Here is an 18,293-nt window from a genome sequence, read left to right on the forward strand (position 1 = left end):
ATCATTGCAAATTTTGAAAATGTTTATAATTTAAATGAAAGTGCAATGCATCTCACTATACTGGGAAAGACTGTGACCAGGTGACTTGTGTGCCAGCTCAGTCTCCTGCCCCGTGCTGTGAATGGGAAACTTCAAGGATCCAGCTCTCTCATATACAAGGCCCCTGCCCTTCCTTCTTATGGTTCTTTATCTTTAAAACGGACTTGGACTGGATTGCCCTTCAGTTAGAGATGACCTTCCAATTAGAGGACTGTCCCCTGTAAGGTAAAGCAGGTGGCCACCCTTTCCCTCTCAGTGGTGACACTGTTGGGAATGACCAATGAGATAATGGCAGTGTTATCCGATGGGTGTGTGGGGAGGAGGAAAGAAGGATTCTTTCTCACTTCTAAAATAGATACATAATCTTATGAGTGAAAGGTTCCCCAGAGCTCACAGTCTTATGATTCTGGGTGCCTAATTGTTAACGGTATTGGATCTGCCCCACTGCTTGTTGCATACAATGCTGCTTTTCCATTTCCCCCCAATATGCTACCTATGAGGTTATCCCATACTCAGTTGGGCCACCTAGTCAAGACCCAGCACTGTCTGCTCTGCCTGGTGGTAACTCTCTGGGGTTTCATTCAGTGGGGCTTTCCTAACCTTCCTGCAGCTACCCTACCTCTTGGCTCAAAACGCTGGTGATGCAGCCTGGGAAATTTAGAACGTGGGATATTTGCCCCAACACTGAGCTATGCTCTACAAACCCTTTTATTTTGCAGTACCAGCTCCTGCCAGCTCTTGGCATAGGAGAGAGAAAGGACTTGAACTGTGGCTTAAACTGTTGCACTACAAAAAATACAAAGTTGAGGCTTCAACAAGGTAGTCCTTGGGGAGCACTTCACATTTTGTGGAAATACATAGCAATGGGCTGGTTCTTCCAGTTTGCTACTGGCCTGAGTTTTGTTGTATTGATTTAACAAGACAGTGCACACGCACCCCAGTAATGTAGCCTAGTGGGGACGGACAGAAGCACACTAAGGTTCATTTCTTCCCTTTCCATCTTAAGGCCTCTGCAAACAGGCCTTTCATTCATGTCTTTGTTTTGCCCTGGAGATATATGGATACCACCATTCAAGTTCAGGAGAATACTGACATCCCAAGGGGGAGTGAAATATGCAATTTTGCTCTGAACGACTCCCTGATTTTAGTGGGATTCTCCAGGAATTCTGGGCTCATGGATGAAGCCCCAAACTGAATGTATTTTGCTTTGATATTATCTGTTATAGTGTTTTGCTTTTAACTGAGATTTTGTATACCAGACAGACAGACAGACAGATATTAGATTGGTTTGTGATATAGAAATGAAAGAATAAAATAGAAAAATACTGTGCAGAAAGCTTGGATACAGGAAGATCACCCAAAGCTTCAGATGTGATCCATAGTTAGGAACGATCTTCCATATCCAGAGGAGAGAGGAGGCCTCTTCATGAGCCCAGCTGCAGGATAGCTTTCTGGGTCAGAGTTTCCCCCCAGAGATATCTTGCACCATGTGAAGGTGGAGTCAGCTGGTAGTTGGGTGTGCATGGGTTTTCACTGAAGGACCCAGAATTGGAGGAGATACTGCAGCCTTCTGTGGGTGTTTCCCCACTATCTCCAGGAGGTGAAGAGACATCAAAGGGCAGCCAGCTCTCTCTGGCTATCAGGGGGAAAGGGCAGTAATTCTGGAAGTAAGAAAATACTCACTTCCCCTTTGGATCTTGTTACCTGCTTGACAGCATCATCACAAACTCTGAAACAGGTGGGAAGAGGAGAATCAGTCCCCAAGATAGCTACTGCGTGCACCCTCTGCATCCCCCATGTCATACACATGATGTTAGCCACAATCCACATCTATTCTGTATCTACCCCGCCAACCCCTGTCACATTTAGAGATGATGGTTAATAGGGAAGGTGCTCTGTTCTCTTACCATCAAAGTCCACTCTTCCATCCCCATTGAGGTCCATGTCCTGCAGGATCTCATCCACTTCCTGGCCATTGAGTTGCTCCCCCAGGAGTACAGTCACGGCCTGGCGCAGCTCTGCCCCACTGATCGCTCCATCCCCATCTGTGTCAAACTTCAGAAAGAAGGGCACACGCACAATGTTACCTCCAGCTCAGACACTTCGGTTTCCTTTACCCTCAAATCCCCCAAGATCCTCCTCTTTTCATGCTTACCCCCATGATCCCCAATCCTGGCCACCCCACTCCACCTCGGCTCCTTTATCCTAAGCTGGCAAGCATTTACTAGTAGCTTTGGTCCCCTTCACACAACCACCTGCAGCAGCAAAGGAGTTGTTTCCCTGTGATATCATGCCCTTCAGGAGTGTGTGGGGTGTTGTGTAAATGAATGAATGAATGAACAAATGAAGTATCCATCTAGTGAGAGACAGTTGCAGGTGTCTTTCTCATTCATCTAGTATTTCACCTCCTCATGTAGTGCCAAAGGCCATTGGCTCCACTCCTTTATACATACATAGTGTGCAATTGCCCCAGAGAGAAGCAGCTGTCTCTCACCGCTGTGGGTACCTGGGTGTGAGAAGCAAGCTCATATACCATTTACATTTGCCAGGTCTAACACAGCTGCTTGCAGCCCTACCAAGGTAAGGTTGTTTTAGCTTATTTTAGAAGCCGCTCCTTGTTCCATAGCATCAAGAGAAACCTATCAGGCACCTCTTGTCTCGGTTCATCTTATGTGCACATAGCAGCTCAAAGAAGAGACATCACAGACACCAGCACTAAGACAGGAGATATGCTTTTGAACACATGTTACCCATATCTAAGGCGTACTACTTGCCCCCTAGAAGCTTGCACAACACAGAAACACGTTCTCCTGCATAGGCTGAAATGTTCCACCTGCCAAGAAATTTTGTTATTCACACAGACAGCCACCAGAGGGCAATGTATTAATACTTCATCTAATTAATTCCCTTTATTTGGCTATAGTAAGATCCACCATGGGCAGCCAACCATTCTTTCAAGTGTCATCTCTAATTCTGTGGAGCCAGTAGGACTACCAAGCACTCCAACCAAAATAAGCCAAGATTATGGTTGATACGTTTTATAGACTAATGTGGCAAACACAGAGCTATTCTGCACACACAGAGCACTATCCAAGACCCTGAAAAGGCTGGAAGAACTTTCATATTTATTTCTGAAATGTATATGCCATATTGGTAGCCCTATGGGGTCTTCAAAAAGCTTGCAGTTTAAAAACAATGAAAAATATATTATCTAGTGCAGGCTTCCTCAACCTTGGCCCTCCAGATGTTTTTGGCCTACAACTCCCATGATCCCTAGCTAGCAGGACCAGTGGTCAGGGATGATGGGAATTGTAGTCTCAAAAACGTCTGGAGGGCCAAGGTTGAGGAAGTCTGATCTAGTGCTAGTAAGTTACCTTGTTTTGTGGATTGCTGAGAATCAGTTTTTTTTTGACCCATAATAATTGATAAACAATATAACTTGATTCCAGTAGTGAGAGGACAGGGTAGCTATGAATGTCTTATTATACCAGATGTGAGGAGCCTTTGGCCCTCCAGGTGCTGCTGAACTACAACTCTCATCAGCCACAGAAAGCACAGCCAATGGCCAAGGATATTGGGAAATGTAGTTCTACAACATCTGGAGGGCCAAGATGATTCCCTGGCTAGTTGCCACCCACATTTCTAGCCTGAACCTACATACTTCTGTGTGTCTTACAATTCATCAGGGATGAATCCCTTACAATGTCAGGGCTTATGGAAATATAATGTGCAGTTGTATCTAAAGCATTACATGGAATATGGTTTGAGGAATATCACAATTCCCTGCTTCCCTCCCGCTGATTGGCTTCCCATCATACCTCACGGAATGCAATTTTCAGCTCCCTCACGCCCACCATGTGAGCAGTCTCTTCACGCAACTTTGGGCCCATCATCTCTACAAAGTCCTCAAAGTCTACACGACCTCCCACTATGAGGAAAGAGAAGGATAGGAAAAGTCAGCTTCCCAAGGACTGGGCAGAGAAGCTAGCTGCACTTTTTACCGAATGACTACAGCACACTCAGTAACACAAACGGAACCTGCAGCATAATGTTGCAGCATGGAGAGTTCCTGTTCATTGTTCTAGTCTGTCTGCCATGCCTTTCTTTTGCATAATTCTCTATCCCAGGGCTGTCCAACACGTGGCCTGAGGCATCAAGCTCTTTTTTGGCGGCCCTCAGCATCATTTGACAACACACACCCAGCCCCACCACAGCCCTCTGTGCTACCTTCCCAAAGCCAGGTAAGAGAGGTGCTGGGCTTTGGAAAAGAGGTGTGAGAGTTCTGACAAGGTCCTAGCATCATCCTACTCCTTCCAAAGGCCTAGTTAGCCCTTTCCCAGCTTTGGGAAGGAGGTGGGAGGACTCTAGTACTCTGCCAGAGCCTCATTTAATTTATCAGCTTTGGGAAGGGAGCATGAGGGCTGGGAAGGGGCATCAGATTTTGGCCTTGCTCCCCTCTCCTGCATGACAAGGCAGTGAATGGCCTGCAGGTTCCATGTGGAAGTACTCTTGCTACCCAATTGGTATGAAAAGTTGGACCTCCCTGCTCTATCCCATTCCCAGCTGATTTACTGCTCCCCCCTCACCCAACAGTCATACTTCATTATGTGGCTACTGAGCATGTTCAGTCCTCATTGGTATTCCCTCGCCGCCACCCCCACATTTTTTGTACTTCCACAAGCCTTGAGGTTCTACCAGATCTGCTGATACCACCTCCCTTTTGTGCACGGACAGTTCTGTTTTGGGTACGTAAGCAGCAGCACTCACAGCTGAATGCTGGAAATAGAGAGAACGAGTTACTTTCTCAGGAGTAAAATGTTATGGTGGTGAGGAAAGGGGAGCAGAGCACTGGTGTTTTGCATTTAAGCAAGCAACAATGAACCAGCTTACCTACAGCCTGAGTCTGATCATATTGTTCAAAAGCAAGGAGGCTGCTTGTTTATTTAGTTACGGTAAATACCGTATTTTTTGCACCATAACACTCACTTTTTTCCTCCTAAAAAGTAAGGGGAAATGTCTGTGCGTGTTATGGAGGGAATGCCTACGGGTGGCATGCCTACAGGTTTTCCTCCTCTAAAAACTACGTGCGTGTTATGGTCGGGTGCGTGTTATAGAGCGAAAAATACGGTATATATTGCAGAACGTTAGCATTTTAGCTGCTGGTACACTGCCTGTCAGCTTTGTGTACCATTTGACATATCACAGACTGCAGCTGGTAAGATTCATTTTGAACAGCTAAATAAGCTAATATTTTATAAGGCAAGTATGGGTCCACAATATATGTTCACTAGGGATGGAGAGAATTCGTTTTGTTTCATTTCTCATTTTTCCATTCTTAAATTCTGTTTCCACATTTTTTGCGGCATATATATATGAACGTCTCTTAATAAACATATTTCTGTATGCAATTTTGACCAATGTACACATTTTTTGGAAGCATTTTCCCCTGCTATGATACATTTGGCATGCTATTTTCCCAAATACATTCATTTTTATGCATGCTTTCTACATACTATGTGCATTTTTGTAAACATTATTTGGCTGGAAAACTGCAGTGCTAGTTCCAAAGAGCAGCTGCGTTTTGGTTTGCATATTGTTTCGGTCAGTGCAAATGAGGTACATTCTCCTGTAAATGAAAACTGAATCAAAATTCTCCTGCATCCTTGGTGCTCACCTATGCACCTTTATATCATGTGTAATGGAAAAGATGCATCCATTCTCCAGTACCCAGTCAGAACTTCTAGAGACTCTGGGGGAGGAGCTGAAGCCTGTAAAATGTCTGCTGCTGCTGCTTTTTTAAAAATTGTCCCTAAAGACAATTCTGAATATCAGAAAGTATACCCCTGGTAATAGGAACCACTCAAACTGCAATTCTGGGGTGAGGGCATTCAGGGTGTAAGGAACAAGGCAGCACTTCCTGAAGCAGATTTTGGGTACATATCCCCACCTGCACCCCGCAACTCACTGCGCATTTTGATGTGTTGGGAGATCTCAATCAGCTCCATCTCGGTGGGCATGTAGCCCATAGTTCTCATGCACTCTCCCAGGTCCTTGTAACTGATGTAGCCGTCCTGGTCAGTGTCAAACTCCTTGAAGGCATCTAGCAGTTCTGCAAGGAAAGTCCCAGAGACATTTCATAGAAGTGAGACAATGATACCTGCCTTGACCTCCTTTCTCCTCACCTTGGGGACACGGAAAGACCATGCAGTCATGGAGGAGACAAGAGGACAACAGAAAGAACAAACTTGCCCTCAGGGGTTGCTCTAGTTAGGAAACTTCAAAGGGTTGATGGATGTCTCTCACACTAATAAAGGCAAGTTGCTTTTGAAGAAATTTAATGCACAGCTTTTGTGTTTGTGATAAACGCTGCGAAAAATGAAATTGCTGTGTGGGACTATAATGGCCATTTAGGCACCGGTGTCCTGTTTTCCAACTCTTGATGTTTTTAATTATGAAATGTAGCGATGTGACCAGACAACAGTGATTATGCCATGGTCCTAGTAAGTCCCTTGTTGACATTACTTATTTTGCCTAACTAATGGATAGTTCGTAATTAGTGGCAACTCTAAATTAAATTGCCAAGTGGGAATGTCCCACATCTTTTTGTGCCAACCCAGAACTGCTGTCTCATGCACTGACCCCAGAATCACGACAGCTATGCATGGTAGTGGAAAAAACTATTACAGGTGTAATGGTGATGGAAAAGATTGGGGAACAGTCAGATCCTTGGCAGGCGGAATAAAGAGGATCAAGTAATCTGGTTGAGGGATGCCTGCTGAGGAGCACAGTGTCCTATTGGCTCATCTCATCTACTGAGAATCCTTTGCTACGCAAGTTATTTACTTCATAAGATTTATATTTTGCTTGATTGTAACAACAACAAACAAACCTCAAAGCAGTGTGATGAGCAGAGGTTGTTCCCAAGGAGAATTACAACACCTAGTCTGGGGGCAGCAAAAATGTGGTACCAACAGTCATTTAGTGAGCAAACATTTTGCTACATTTGCTTTGCAGAATTGAGATAGCAAATGGGTGATGGAGTGAAGGTAAAAATGACTGTTTTATTGACCTTAATTTGAAAGGCCTTTGTGCAGCATAGGGCCAGTTTGCATATAATGCTAAAGGACCATTAATCCTTGGCTTGTCTGATCATTCAAACACTGCCCAGTGGCATAACTGTGGTTTGTTCACTCCCAACAAAGCACAATATGAAGCCATGGTTTGTTGTTGGCTTATGATTCTTGGTTTGTGTTTTAACAATGGGTTGATGTTACGTGCTAACCCAACACCCTTCCTTAGCCACAATTCCCCACCCCAGAGATGTTCATTAAGTTACAAAGTCATGAGGCAAGAGCAGCTGGAAACCAAACCAAACTTTGGAAAAACAAGTCGTGGTTTGTTTAATCGTTTGTAGGGCAATTTGAGTTAGCTCAAGTTGAGTTGGTTTGTAGTGTTGGTGTGCCAAATAATTCATAGCAATTTTATTTTCGTATGTTCATGTTGTACATGTGATTTTTCCTCCCCAGCATTTTGAATGAAATGTGGGAAATTTCTCTCTCTTTTGCCCTGATTACAAATATACAAACAGCCCTTCGAATTGAAGACTTTTTTATTGAGATTTTTAAAGACATCCCTAAGAGTATCTTGGACGCAAGAGGACATTATAAGGACCTGGTGACACTGCTGAAGAAGAACTACATACCATTCAGGTGGGAATTTCCCCAAGGCTTGTCTTTTAAATATAAGGGAAAGAAGAGAAGAATAAAGACTGTAAGCGATAAAGACAAGTTCTTGGGAGAGCACGAAGAAGACCTACAGAAAGAGACATTTCCAGGACAGGGGCATCCATCATTGGACACGAACACGGCACCACCGACGGACGAGGAACAAAAACAGGGAGCTGTAGGAGGAAGGAGTTAATCCCATCATGGCTCTGCAACTTCTAACCTGGAATTGTAACGGCTTAAACATTCCCAGGAAGAGAAAAAGTATATTTCATGCCTTAAAGAAAGACCAATTGGACTTGATTTGCCTACAAGAGACCCACGTGACAAGAGCACACAGAAAATTACTAATAAATAAAAGACTGGGACAGGAATTTATATCTTCAGACAGAGTAAAAAAGAGAGGAGTGGTGATCTATGCAAAAGAAAAATTGCAACCGAAACAAATCTTTAAAGATGATCAAGGAAGATATTTGGCAATTGAAATTCAATCTCAAGGAGAGAAGTATTTGATAGTGGGAATCTATGCACCAAACGAAGGGAAAGCTGAATTTTTTAAGAAGTTGCATGAAATCTTGATGGACCATATGGATTACAACTTAATTTTGATGGGAGATATGAATGGAGTAGTTTCAACAAATATGGACAAGGCACAAAGACAGGTAATAACAAAAGATGGAAGACTACCAAAGACTTTTTTTGAAATGACTGACAATATGGACTTGATTGATATTTGGAGAACAAAACACCCATTAGAAAGAGAGGGAACCTTCTTTTCTGAAGCCAAAATGACATGGACAAGGATTGACCAAATCTGGGTGACTAGCAGTATGGCTCCGAACATAAAAAAAGTAGAAATCTGCCCAAAAACTTTCTCCGACCATAATGCTGTAAAGATGGTGATGAGGCAAACAACAACTGGTTCCTTCAGATGGAGAATGAATGACACCTTATTCAGAGATGAGGAGATCTGCAAGAAGGCCCAAAAAACCTTGAAAGACTATTTTGAAATCAACTTAAGGTCTGAAGTAGAAAAAAGAATAGTATGGGACGCAAGCAAAGCCGTGATGAGAGGGTTTCTGATTCAGCAAAATACTTTAAAGAAGAGAAAGCAAAATGAGAAAAAGGAGAGAATTTTGGAAAAGATAAAAGAAGGGGAAAAACAATTAAGATCGAAGCCAAAATCCCAAGAGATTTTAAGAGAAATCAAATTTCATCAAACACAATATATGGAACTGATGAATCAAGAACTAGAGTGGAAAATTAAACAAATGAGACAAAAGACCTTTGAATCTGCTGATAAATGTGGCAAGTTACTGGCTTGGCAAATAAAGAAGAGACAAAAACTCAACACGGTAACAAATATAGAAGTGGAAGGAAAAAACATAAGCAACCCAGCGGAAATTAGGAATTGTTTTCAGAACTACTTTAGACAACTTTACACACAAGGGCCGCAGAAAGAAATGGACATACAACAGTTCCTCGAGGAAAATGGGCTGAAAAAGGTTTCGCAAGAAAGTAAGACAATATTGAACCAGGAGATATCAGCACAAGAAATAGAAGATGCCATTCAAGGCATGACGTTGGGCAAATCCCCCGGACCGGATGGACTGACTTCCAAATATTACAAAGTCTTGAAGGAAGGGTTGATACAACCTCTGAAGGAAGTCTGCAATGAGATTATGGAGGGGAAAAGGGCACCCGATACGTGGAGAGAGGCCTACATTTCACTTATACCAAAGACAGAGACTGAAAAGACCCAACTTAAAAACTACCGACCCATCTCGCTATTGAATGTGGATTACAAAATCTTTGCTGACATTTTAGCAAAGAGACTGAAAAGAGTTTTGATGGAGGAGATTCACGGGGACCAAGCGGGCTTTCTCCCAAAAAGGCATTTGTCGAACAATGTAAGGAATATAATTGACATTTTGGAAAAGCTGGAAGTGAATATAAACACTAAAGCTGTTTTGATATTTGTGGATGCCGAGAAAGCCTTTGACAACATTTCTTGGAGTTTTATGTTGAAGAACCTCCGGGGGATGGGGGTAGGCCAAGGGTTTGAGAATGGTATAGGTGCAATATACTCTGAACAGAAAGCCAAACTAATTGTAAATAATGTGGTTACAGAAGAGTTCAAGATTGAAAAAGGGACACGTCAGGGGTGCCCTATCTCCCCATTACTTTTTATATCGGTCCTGGAGGTTTTGCTTAATATGATTAGGAGGGACCAGTTGGTTAAAGGGATTCAGGTCGGAGCTAAACAATATAAACTGAGAGCATTTGCAGATGACTTAGTACTTACACTACAAGAGCCAGAAGCTAGCACGAAAAGAGTTTTGGAAATAATACAAGAGTTTGGTCAAATGGCAGGATTTAAATTGAATAAGTCTAAAACAAAGGTTTTGGAGAAAAATTTGACACAGATAGAAAAGGAAAGGTTTCAGAATGAGACAGGGTTAACTGTGGTTAAAAAAGTGAAATATTTGGGTATAAATATGACAGCTAAAAATGTGAATTTGTTTAAAGATAATTATGAAAAAAACTTGGAGAGAAGTGAAAAAAGATTTGGAGATTTGGTCCAACTTAAAGCTTTCCTTGTTAGGCCGTATTGCAGCTATAAAAATGAATGTATTGCCAAGAATGTTGTTTTTGTTCCAAGCACTGCAAATAATTGATAAAATGGATTGTTTCAAGAGGTGGCAAAAAGACATATCTAAATTTGTCTGGCAGGGCAAAAAGCCCAGAATTAAATTTAAGATATTAACGGATTCAAAGGAAAGAGGGGGGTTTGCCCTGCCAGACTTTAAACTTTACTATGAAGCGGCAGCTTTCTGCTGGCTGAAAGAATGGCTACTTCTTGAAAACACAGACATTTTGGATTTGGAAGGTTTTAATAACATTTTTGGGTGGCATGCATATTTGTGGTATGACAAGGTTAAAGCACATAAAAGTTTCAAAAACCATATTGTCAGAAAAGCACTATTAAATGTCTGGGTCAGATATAAAGACTTGCTGGAAAATAAAACTCCAAGGTGGCTGTCGCCAATGGAAGCTAAGGCAGTTAAAAAGTTAAATATGGAGTCCAAGTGGCCAAGATACTGGGAAATTTTGGAAAAGGAAGGGGACAAATTGAGATTGCAGAGTTTTGAGAAATTAAAAGGGAAGGTGAGAGACTGGCTGCACTATCATCAAATAAATGAAGCATTTAAATTGGACAGTAAAATTGGCTTCCAGGTGGAAAAATCAAAATTGGAGACAGAACTGTTAGAACCCAGTACTAAGAATTTGTCCAAAATGTACATTTTGCTGCTGAAATGGAATACACAAGATGAAACGGTTAAATCGGTCATGATTAAATGGGCTCAGGACATTGGTCATAATATTTTGTTTGCTGATTGGGAAAAGTTGTGGACCACCGGGATGAAATTTACGGCATGTAACGCCTTAAGAGAAAACATTATGAAAATGATATATAGGTGGTACATAACCCCAGTCAAGCTTGCAAAGATTTACCATTTGCCTGACAATAAATGTTGGAAATGTAAAGAAACTGAAGGTACATTTTTTCATCTTTGGTGGACTTGCCCGAAGATTAAGGCATTCTGGGAAATGATTTATAATGAACTTAAAAAGGTATTTAAATATACTTTCCCCAAGAAACCAGAGGCCTTTCTCTTGGGTATTGTCGGCCAAGGGGTGTTAAAGACGGATATAACTTTCTTTATGTATGCTACAACAGCAGCTAGAATACTCATTGCGAAGTACTGGAAGACGCAAGAACTACCCACACTGGAAGAATGGCAGATGAAGGTGATAGACTATATGGGTTTGGCAGAAATGACGAGCAGAATCCGAAACCAGGGAAGAGAAGCAGCGCAAGAAGAATGGAAAAAATTCAAGGACTATTTAAAGAAATATTACAAAGTTAATGAAAGTTAGAATGATGTTGGACTGGAAAGTAAATGGTTACTATTAGTAATGGTTAAGACAAGGAGAATAAGGAAGAATAGTCTAAATTTAAATTAAAATAAGGGAAGATTTGCTGAACAATCGATAAGAATTTGGAATACAGAAAGGGGAGGCATGAGGAAGTCGGGGAAGATAGGATATGAAATTAGGATATGAAATGATACATGTTTTTTGTTTTGTTTTTGTTTTTGTATGTTTATGTTTGTTGTATTGTGTTTATATCGAAAAATAAAAATATTATAAAAAAAAAAAAAAACAAATATACATTTGGCATCACTTCCAAACTAGGATGCTGAAGAACTATCCCAGGGATATTGGGGTGAAGTGATGGGATCTGTGCACCACCCTTTTACTGTGTCTGCTGCAGTGAAAAACGGCATACTGCATTTTCCCTCTCCTGTGCCCCATGAAGTTTGGACTCCAATTCCCCAGCACCTTCTTTCAACAATGCCAACTCACCATCCAGCTCCACTGGTGAAAGCTCCCTCTCCTGGCAAAAAGGGAGACAAAAACAAGGAGAGTAGAGAGTTAGAGCCCAAGTCTCTTGCAAACTGCTTCTATTTACTCTGTCTAGAAGTGAATCATCATGAGCAGAGTTAAGCGGGTGGATGAAATATCAGAACGGGGAACTCCTACAAGACATTTGTCAGTTTCTTTGCTTTTTTTCTAAGCTACCTTATCTTCATAGCAACGGAGCTGCATTAGGAGAATGTACCTCTTAGAGGAAAATATTTATTTTAGGGTTGTCAGACGTCTGGAATTTTCCAGACATTCTGGGTATTCAGCCCTCTTAAACAGCGTCCAGGTGGAAATCACTGAAATGTCCAGGAAAATGTATGGCAGACGTATGGCAGCCCATGTTGGTAGTGATGATTTTGGTGATTTCCATTAAAAAATAGCTCAAAAACTCATTTTTTTGTGTTGAGTTTCTGCAGTAAAAGCTCAACAACTTTTGTGAAAAAAAGAAAAGCTAAACAACTTTGCCAACAACTTTTGTGTCCAGATTTTCACTTTTTTCAAATATGGCAACCCTATACTTGGATAGGCTGCCGAGACTCAAAGACTAGTATCAGCAATTTGCAGTACAATCCTTTCCATGTCCCCTCATGCATAAGCCCTACTGAATTCATTAGGGTTTACTCACACATAGGGTTAGGATTGCAATCTAACTTCTGGGTTGTATGTCTCCAGCTGTGTTCCCCCTTTTCCTTACTGGACCATCAATGGCAGGATCCTGACCAGGATCCTGACCAGCTGACTTTTTTAAAAAAAGGACTTTTCATATATTCTCCAATGTTTTGATTTATGTACCGGTAAGTAAAAGCTGCCTGGTCTTGCACTATGCAGTTCCCCTTTCAAGCATTTCAGAAAATACCCATCTATTTCCAACCACGCTCAAAATATACTTACATGACTTAACCATACTTTATGTAATACATCTGATTATTAATATGTGCAGTGCAGCATTTTTTTCCATGACCTAATGTATTTGTCCTGGAATCTGTTTGCTTTTTGTATTCCAGTTATTAAATTCCAGATTGGATCTGTGCAGCCCAGTCTTACATGTGTTTACCCAGAAGTAAGATTTAATTAAGTTCAGTTGGTCTTGCTGCTAAGTTAGGGCACATAATATGTCCCAGTAAATATCACCTCTTCCTCAAAGACAATCCTTCATGTGATTACAGTTCTGTCAGGTACGTCCTCCTAGTGGTGCAGCAATAAAATTGCCAGCACATTTGCAAAGCTCCAGTCCTGTTGCGTGTTGAGATTCCTGCAGTGGGTTTGGACTAAATGACTCTCAGGATCCCTCACAACTCTACAATTCTATTATTCTAGGCAGGAAATAGTTGTAATTCACAGTGCAGCAGCAACATGTATTCAGTCAAATGTACATTTTATGTAGTCAAACAAAGGTTTAAAAAAGTTTCCAAATAACAAGAACGAAAGCGTTTTACTTAGCTTTACACATACTGTATACAGCAATCTTCTTCAATGAGTTTCTTATTGAACTACCCTCCAAATTGTTTCATTTTCACTTTCTCCCATACTGTATCAAGATTTATATCTTACTGACTGAATGATGTTTGGATATAATTTGGTTCTCAAAGCTCACCATTATTATTACCCAGAGTTTTATTGGGGGGGGGGGGATATCTGTAGCAACTGAAATGTAGACCTCCTTGCCTTTTCAACAATTTATCAGAAAAAAAATCATACAGTAGGAAATTAAGGCTGCCACCCTAGTATACCTGATTACCTGGACATTACAAAATGAACAATTTTGTCCAAAATAAATAGATTCTCTGTATCTAGTGCTTTTTTTCTAAAAAATAAAATAAAAAATATTTAGGGGTACTCTCATTTTCCTACTCACGTTGAAATACTGCCCCTCAATGAGACCAAACTTAGATTCACAAAATGTTTAGGGGTATGAGTACCCCCCAGAAAAAAAGCACTGGCTGTATCTAAATATGATGGGTCCCTACAGTATCAGCAGGGTTATTGATAGCTCTCACTGAGCCAACCAGCCTACGTCAGTCAATATATATTCAGTCTATGTCAGTCAATATATATTCTTAGCATATTTATTCCTCAAATAATAAACTCCGATGGTGAGCGCCAACAGGAATGGAGCCAAAACATAGTGACTGAAAGAACAAGAGGGAGGTATCAGCATGTTTGGTTGGGGGAAACTCCAACACATACAGGAGTATGGGGGGAGCCTTAAAGGGCAAGGAACCCCCAAAACAGTCCAGTGAGAACTGATTATGCTCAATGCAGAATTCTGAATGTCAGCTTGGGAAGGAAAACTAGAAAAATGGGGAAATGCAATATGAATATTCTGCACGACTGACTGGCTGGAACCTTGAACAGGAACATACATTTTAGGACCCCTCTATAATTGTTGATATCACAAATGTTCTGGTTTATTTTTGTCCTGCTTTTATCGCGCTATAGCCCCTCCAGATGACAGCAACGTGGTAGCATTGGGAAAGCATCAAGGAGCAACTAAAAGCAGAACAAACCCATATCTGATGCACTATCACTGTGTCAAGAACGTTATGCAGAATGCATTTGCTGTGAAACAGCCAGTGCACACTGCAGCATTTTGTTACAGGACCTGCCTATATTTACTGCTAAGCAAATATTTCCCTGTCAGTGTCCTCTGAGAAGTCCCCACCTCCACCCCGGAAGAAAGCTCATTAGCACGGAGGGAAGATTGCATAATAAACTGAGGCTCAGAACTACCCTCCCCACCTCCACCCCACTGAGAAATCGCTTCCCAAATTAACCTGCTGAAGGTTGGATTAAATGGATTGGAGGTCAAGAGCAGATCACTGACTCACCAGATCCTTTCTCTGCCATCCCTGTGTGAATAGAAGAAGGCTGCTAGCACAGGGAGGTTGACTAAAAGCTGTTGCTGGTGCTGCTGCTACTCTTAGGGAGCCGACTGCCTGTGTCCCCATGGGACCCCTCAACCCACTCCCAACCAGAAGAGAGCCTTGGGAAACCCCCAAGGGCTACAGTTCCTTCAGCCCTTCTCCCCACCTATCTCTAGGGCTAATGGGATTTCCTGCCCTCCCAGCAGGGCATCCTCAGTCTCCAGCTATTTATATGAACTAATCAAGTTGGGGTCAGGATGTTGCAGAGGGCTAGTTATAATCTTCACAGGCCTTCCGCCACCCCTCTTGCTTGCTGTGTCCAAGTGGATCTGCTCTGCTCTGGTTCCTGAAGCCCACTCAGCCTCTGCACTAAAGACTAGCTTTTGCATCTGTAAGGAAACCTTTGTCAGGAAATAAGCACCACGGAGCTATCCAAAGCTGTACAAATCAATGACCCCTAAATCAGGGCAAGGTAATGGTACAGAATAAGGCTGGTACCATCCAGATGTTTTGGACTGTTAGCTCCAGCCAGCACAGCTGTGCTCCAATCAGCCCCAGCATCATACAACCTTGTAGGCTGGGGATGGTGATACAGTAGTTGCTGCTGTTGTTAAACAAATGTATAGATCACTTGTATAGATGGCATATAGCTATCTAAGCGGTAAAACTGGAATAAAACACAGGAACACAAACTCTAAGAACAATAAAATCAATTCAGCAAACTCTAAAACAATAACACCATCCATACAAACTTTAAAAACAGTGAAAACATTTCATCCAATATAAATTACTGGGTTACACCTCTGGGAAAGGTAAACAGAAATGTCTTCAGTAGGTGCCTAAACATCATAATGCCAGGTGCCTGTCTGATTTCAGCTGGTAATTAATTCCCAAGAGCTGGAGCTGCAGCACTCAAAACCCAGTTTCTAGCATGGACTAAGCACATCTCTGGAGCATACAGTCCTCTCGGCAGTGTCCTGTCTGAGCAGCTCAGTCGCCAGGCAGGAATATAGTGGGCAAGGTAGTCCCTTAGATATCCTGATCCCAAGTTGTTTAGGGCTTTTAATGCTGGAAGTAAAACATCTGGGGGCGCCAGCTTGGAAAAGGCTGGAATAAGGCATACAGATGCAGCAGTATTACAGAGTTGTAATGCAGGCAGATTAGGCTACATTTGCCCATCTACCCCAGTATTGTCCACTTTGACTGGCAGCATCTCAGGCAGAGGGCTTTCCCATCCCACAATCTTTTTAACTAGATATTCTGAGCTTGGTGCCTTCTGTAGGCAAAGCAGGAGTTCTGCCAGTAGCTCAAAATATCTATATATATATATGTGTGCAGAAAAAGCACACATCTCAGTTTCCCAGTAGGAATATACTGCTTTGGAAAATTCAGCATGCAAGCTGCCATCCTAATAAACTGCTATCCCTGCTCTCCAGGCATTCCATCCATGCCTTACTGCCAGTAATATACCCTCTTCTTCAGTGAAGATATCACACTTAAACCCTCTGCTGAACTAACTTCCATTAACGTGATGCTAGGCTGTGGAGAAATGTCATGTAACTTGGGTAGCAGCAGGGCCGGATTTAGGTTTGATGAGGCCCTAAGCTACTGAAGGTAATGGGGCCCTTTATATAGCAGGCGGGGTCCATTACTTACATCATAGGAGCCTACACAACACAAACCAGTGTTGCTGTATGTAGGTTTTATTTGTTTTTTATCTTATATTTGGAAATGTACATCCAGTTGTTTCTTTCCTTTAATTTTTTGGGGGCCCCCAAGAAAGTGGGGTCCTAAGCTATAGCTTGTTTAGCTTATACGTAAATCCAGCACTGGGTAGCAGGGCTGCTCACAAAGTGCACTCCCCATGATGCTCTGCTAAAGCAAACCATTGTCTTTCCAGGGTCAAAATCTGAGGGGGAACCTGGCTCTGCAGGTTTGCAGTGGAAAACCAACAGCGCACAACAAAGATTAGCTAGTGCTTGCGAGGTCACAAAACCAGGCTGCCCACTTTCCCTGGATCAGTTTTGTAATTCTTTTCAAAACTTTTCTCAACAAGTAAGCAAAATGGCAAACAGTTCAACGGCTGAATACATGACATCCTAAAGAAACACAATTAACAATGGGACAACACAGTGGAAGCGTAATGGGAGAGGCGGCAAAGCTAACTATTGTACCAGTATAACTAGCTGGCCACTATGCCCATCACTGACACTACAAAAGTGGGAGGAAGCCCCATTCATTTCACTCCCACCCCAGGAGATCATTCTGTTGCCACTCCTGTGTTCATGTTACATGTTGACACCACCTCAGCTTTGAGCCAACACTGAATGGGCCACCTGCCCCCACCCATAAACTCTGCACAATACGTTGCTTGTACTTCATTGCCATTTATCCTAGACCACTTTCCGCATTGTCCTTCCTGAGCCCACTCAGCCCTTACTGCTCCGCTTTCCTAGTTCCCTTTTCTGCATTCCCCATGTGGGACCTGCAATGAAATGCAGGGGTCACACTTCCAGGCACGTTCGTGCCCACCTCCCTATTTGATTCCATGCCCTCTCAACCATTAGCCAGCATCCCATGCCACTGAATCTGCTCAGTCCTCATTTGACTGTTATAGGGGTGTCCCCTTAATATTCTTTAATTTCCCCCCTACTTCTGCAAACCCTGGGTTTCTCCCAAGCCTGCCAATACCACCTTCATGTGCATGGATGGCTCCATTTTGGCTACACAAAGATCTCCTTGGAGCATGAGTTTGCCACTGATGTCCAGGATGCATCGCCTCTCAGCCCCGCTTCTCCCTTCTGCATCCCCTCCTGCTACAGACAGCAACTCACCTTGCCAAAGACAGTGTTGAGGAAAGGGGAGTAGGTCTTAATGGCAGCTGCATGGGGGTCGGCCTGATGCTTTTTGCTGTGTTTGCGCCCGTGGCCGGAGTTGGATCTTTGCCTGGATTCAGAGCCAGGGCTTCTGCTGCCCTTGGGCTCGCTTTCTTCCTTGGGGGGCTGCTCGCCTTCCTGCGCTTTGCCCTTGGCCGGGCCCTCTGCCTCTCCGGACTGCTTGCGTTGCATGGGACAGGTGTCTCTCTCGGAGATAGGCACCCTGTGAAGACTGAGAATGGGGGGGGGCTTAAGAAGAAGCCAGGAAATCCTCTTATACTCCACCTCCAGGGAGGAGC

At 42.7% G+C, this 18,293-nt stretch overlaps 1 protein-coding gene across 2 annotated transcripts; it reads right to left on the reverse strand.

Annotated features, from left to right (window-relative positions):
• Nucleotides 1-82: 82 nt before the first annotated feature.
• Nucleotides 83-18,250, reverse strand: LOC310744909 (calcium-binding protein 2-like). 2 transcript variants are annotated; one of them, XM_083576892.1, is made up of 7 exons: nt 17,953-18,250; nt 12,195-12,225; nt 6,005-6,148; nt 3,858-3,967; nt 1,947-2,094; nt 1,723-1,768; nt 83-1,630 (listed from the first exon to the last, which is right to left on the reverse strand). In XM_083576892.1, exons 1-6 carry the CDS (start codon nt 18,184-18,186, stop codon nt 1,740-1,742), a joined length of 696 nt encoding a protein of 231 aa, XP_083433018.1. In that variant the 5' UTR covers nt 18,187-18,250; the 3' UTR covers nt 83-1,630; nt 1,723-1,739. The 2 variants fall into 2 exon arrangements, with proteins under 2 accessions (XP_083433018.1, XP_083433017.1); XM_083576891.1 differs by having other exon boundaries at nt 83-1,768.
• Between the last annotated feature and the right edge of the window lie 43 nt (nt 18,251-18,293).

This window comes from Podarcis filfolensis (assembly GCF_964270895.1).
Source record: "Podarcis filfolensis genome assembly, chromosome: 1".
Classification (NCBI taxonomy): Eukaryota; Metazoa; Chordata; class Lepidosauria; order Squamata; family Lacertidae; genus Podarcis; species Podarcis filfolensis.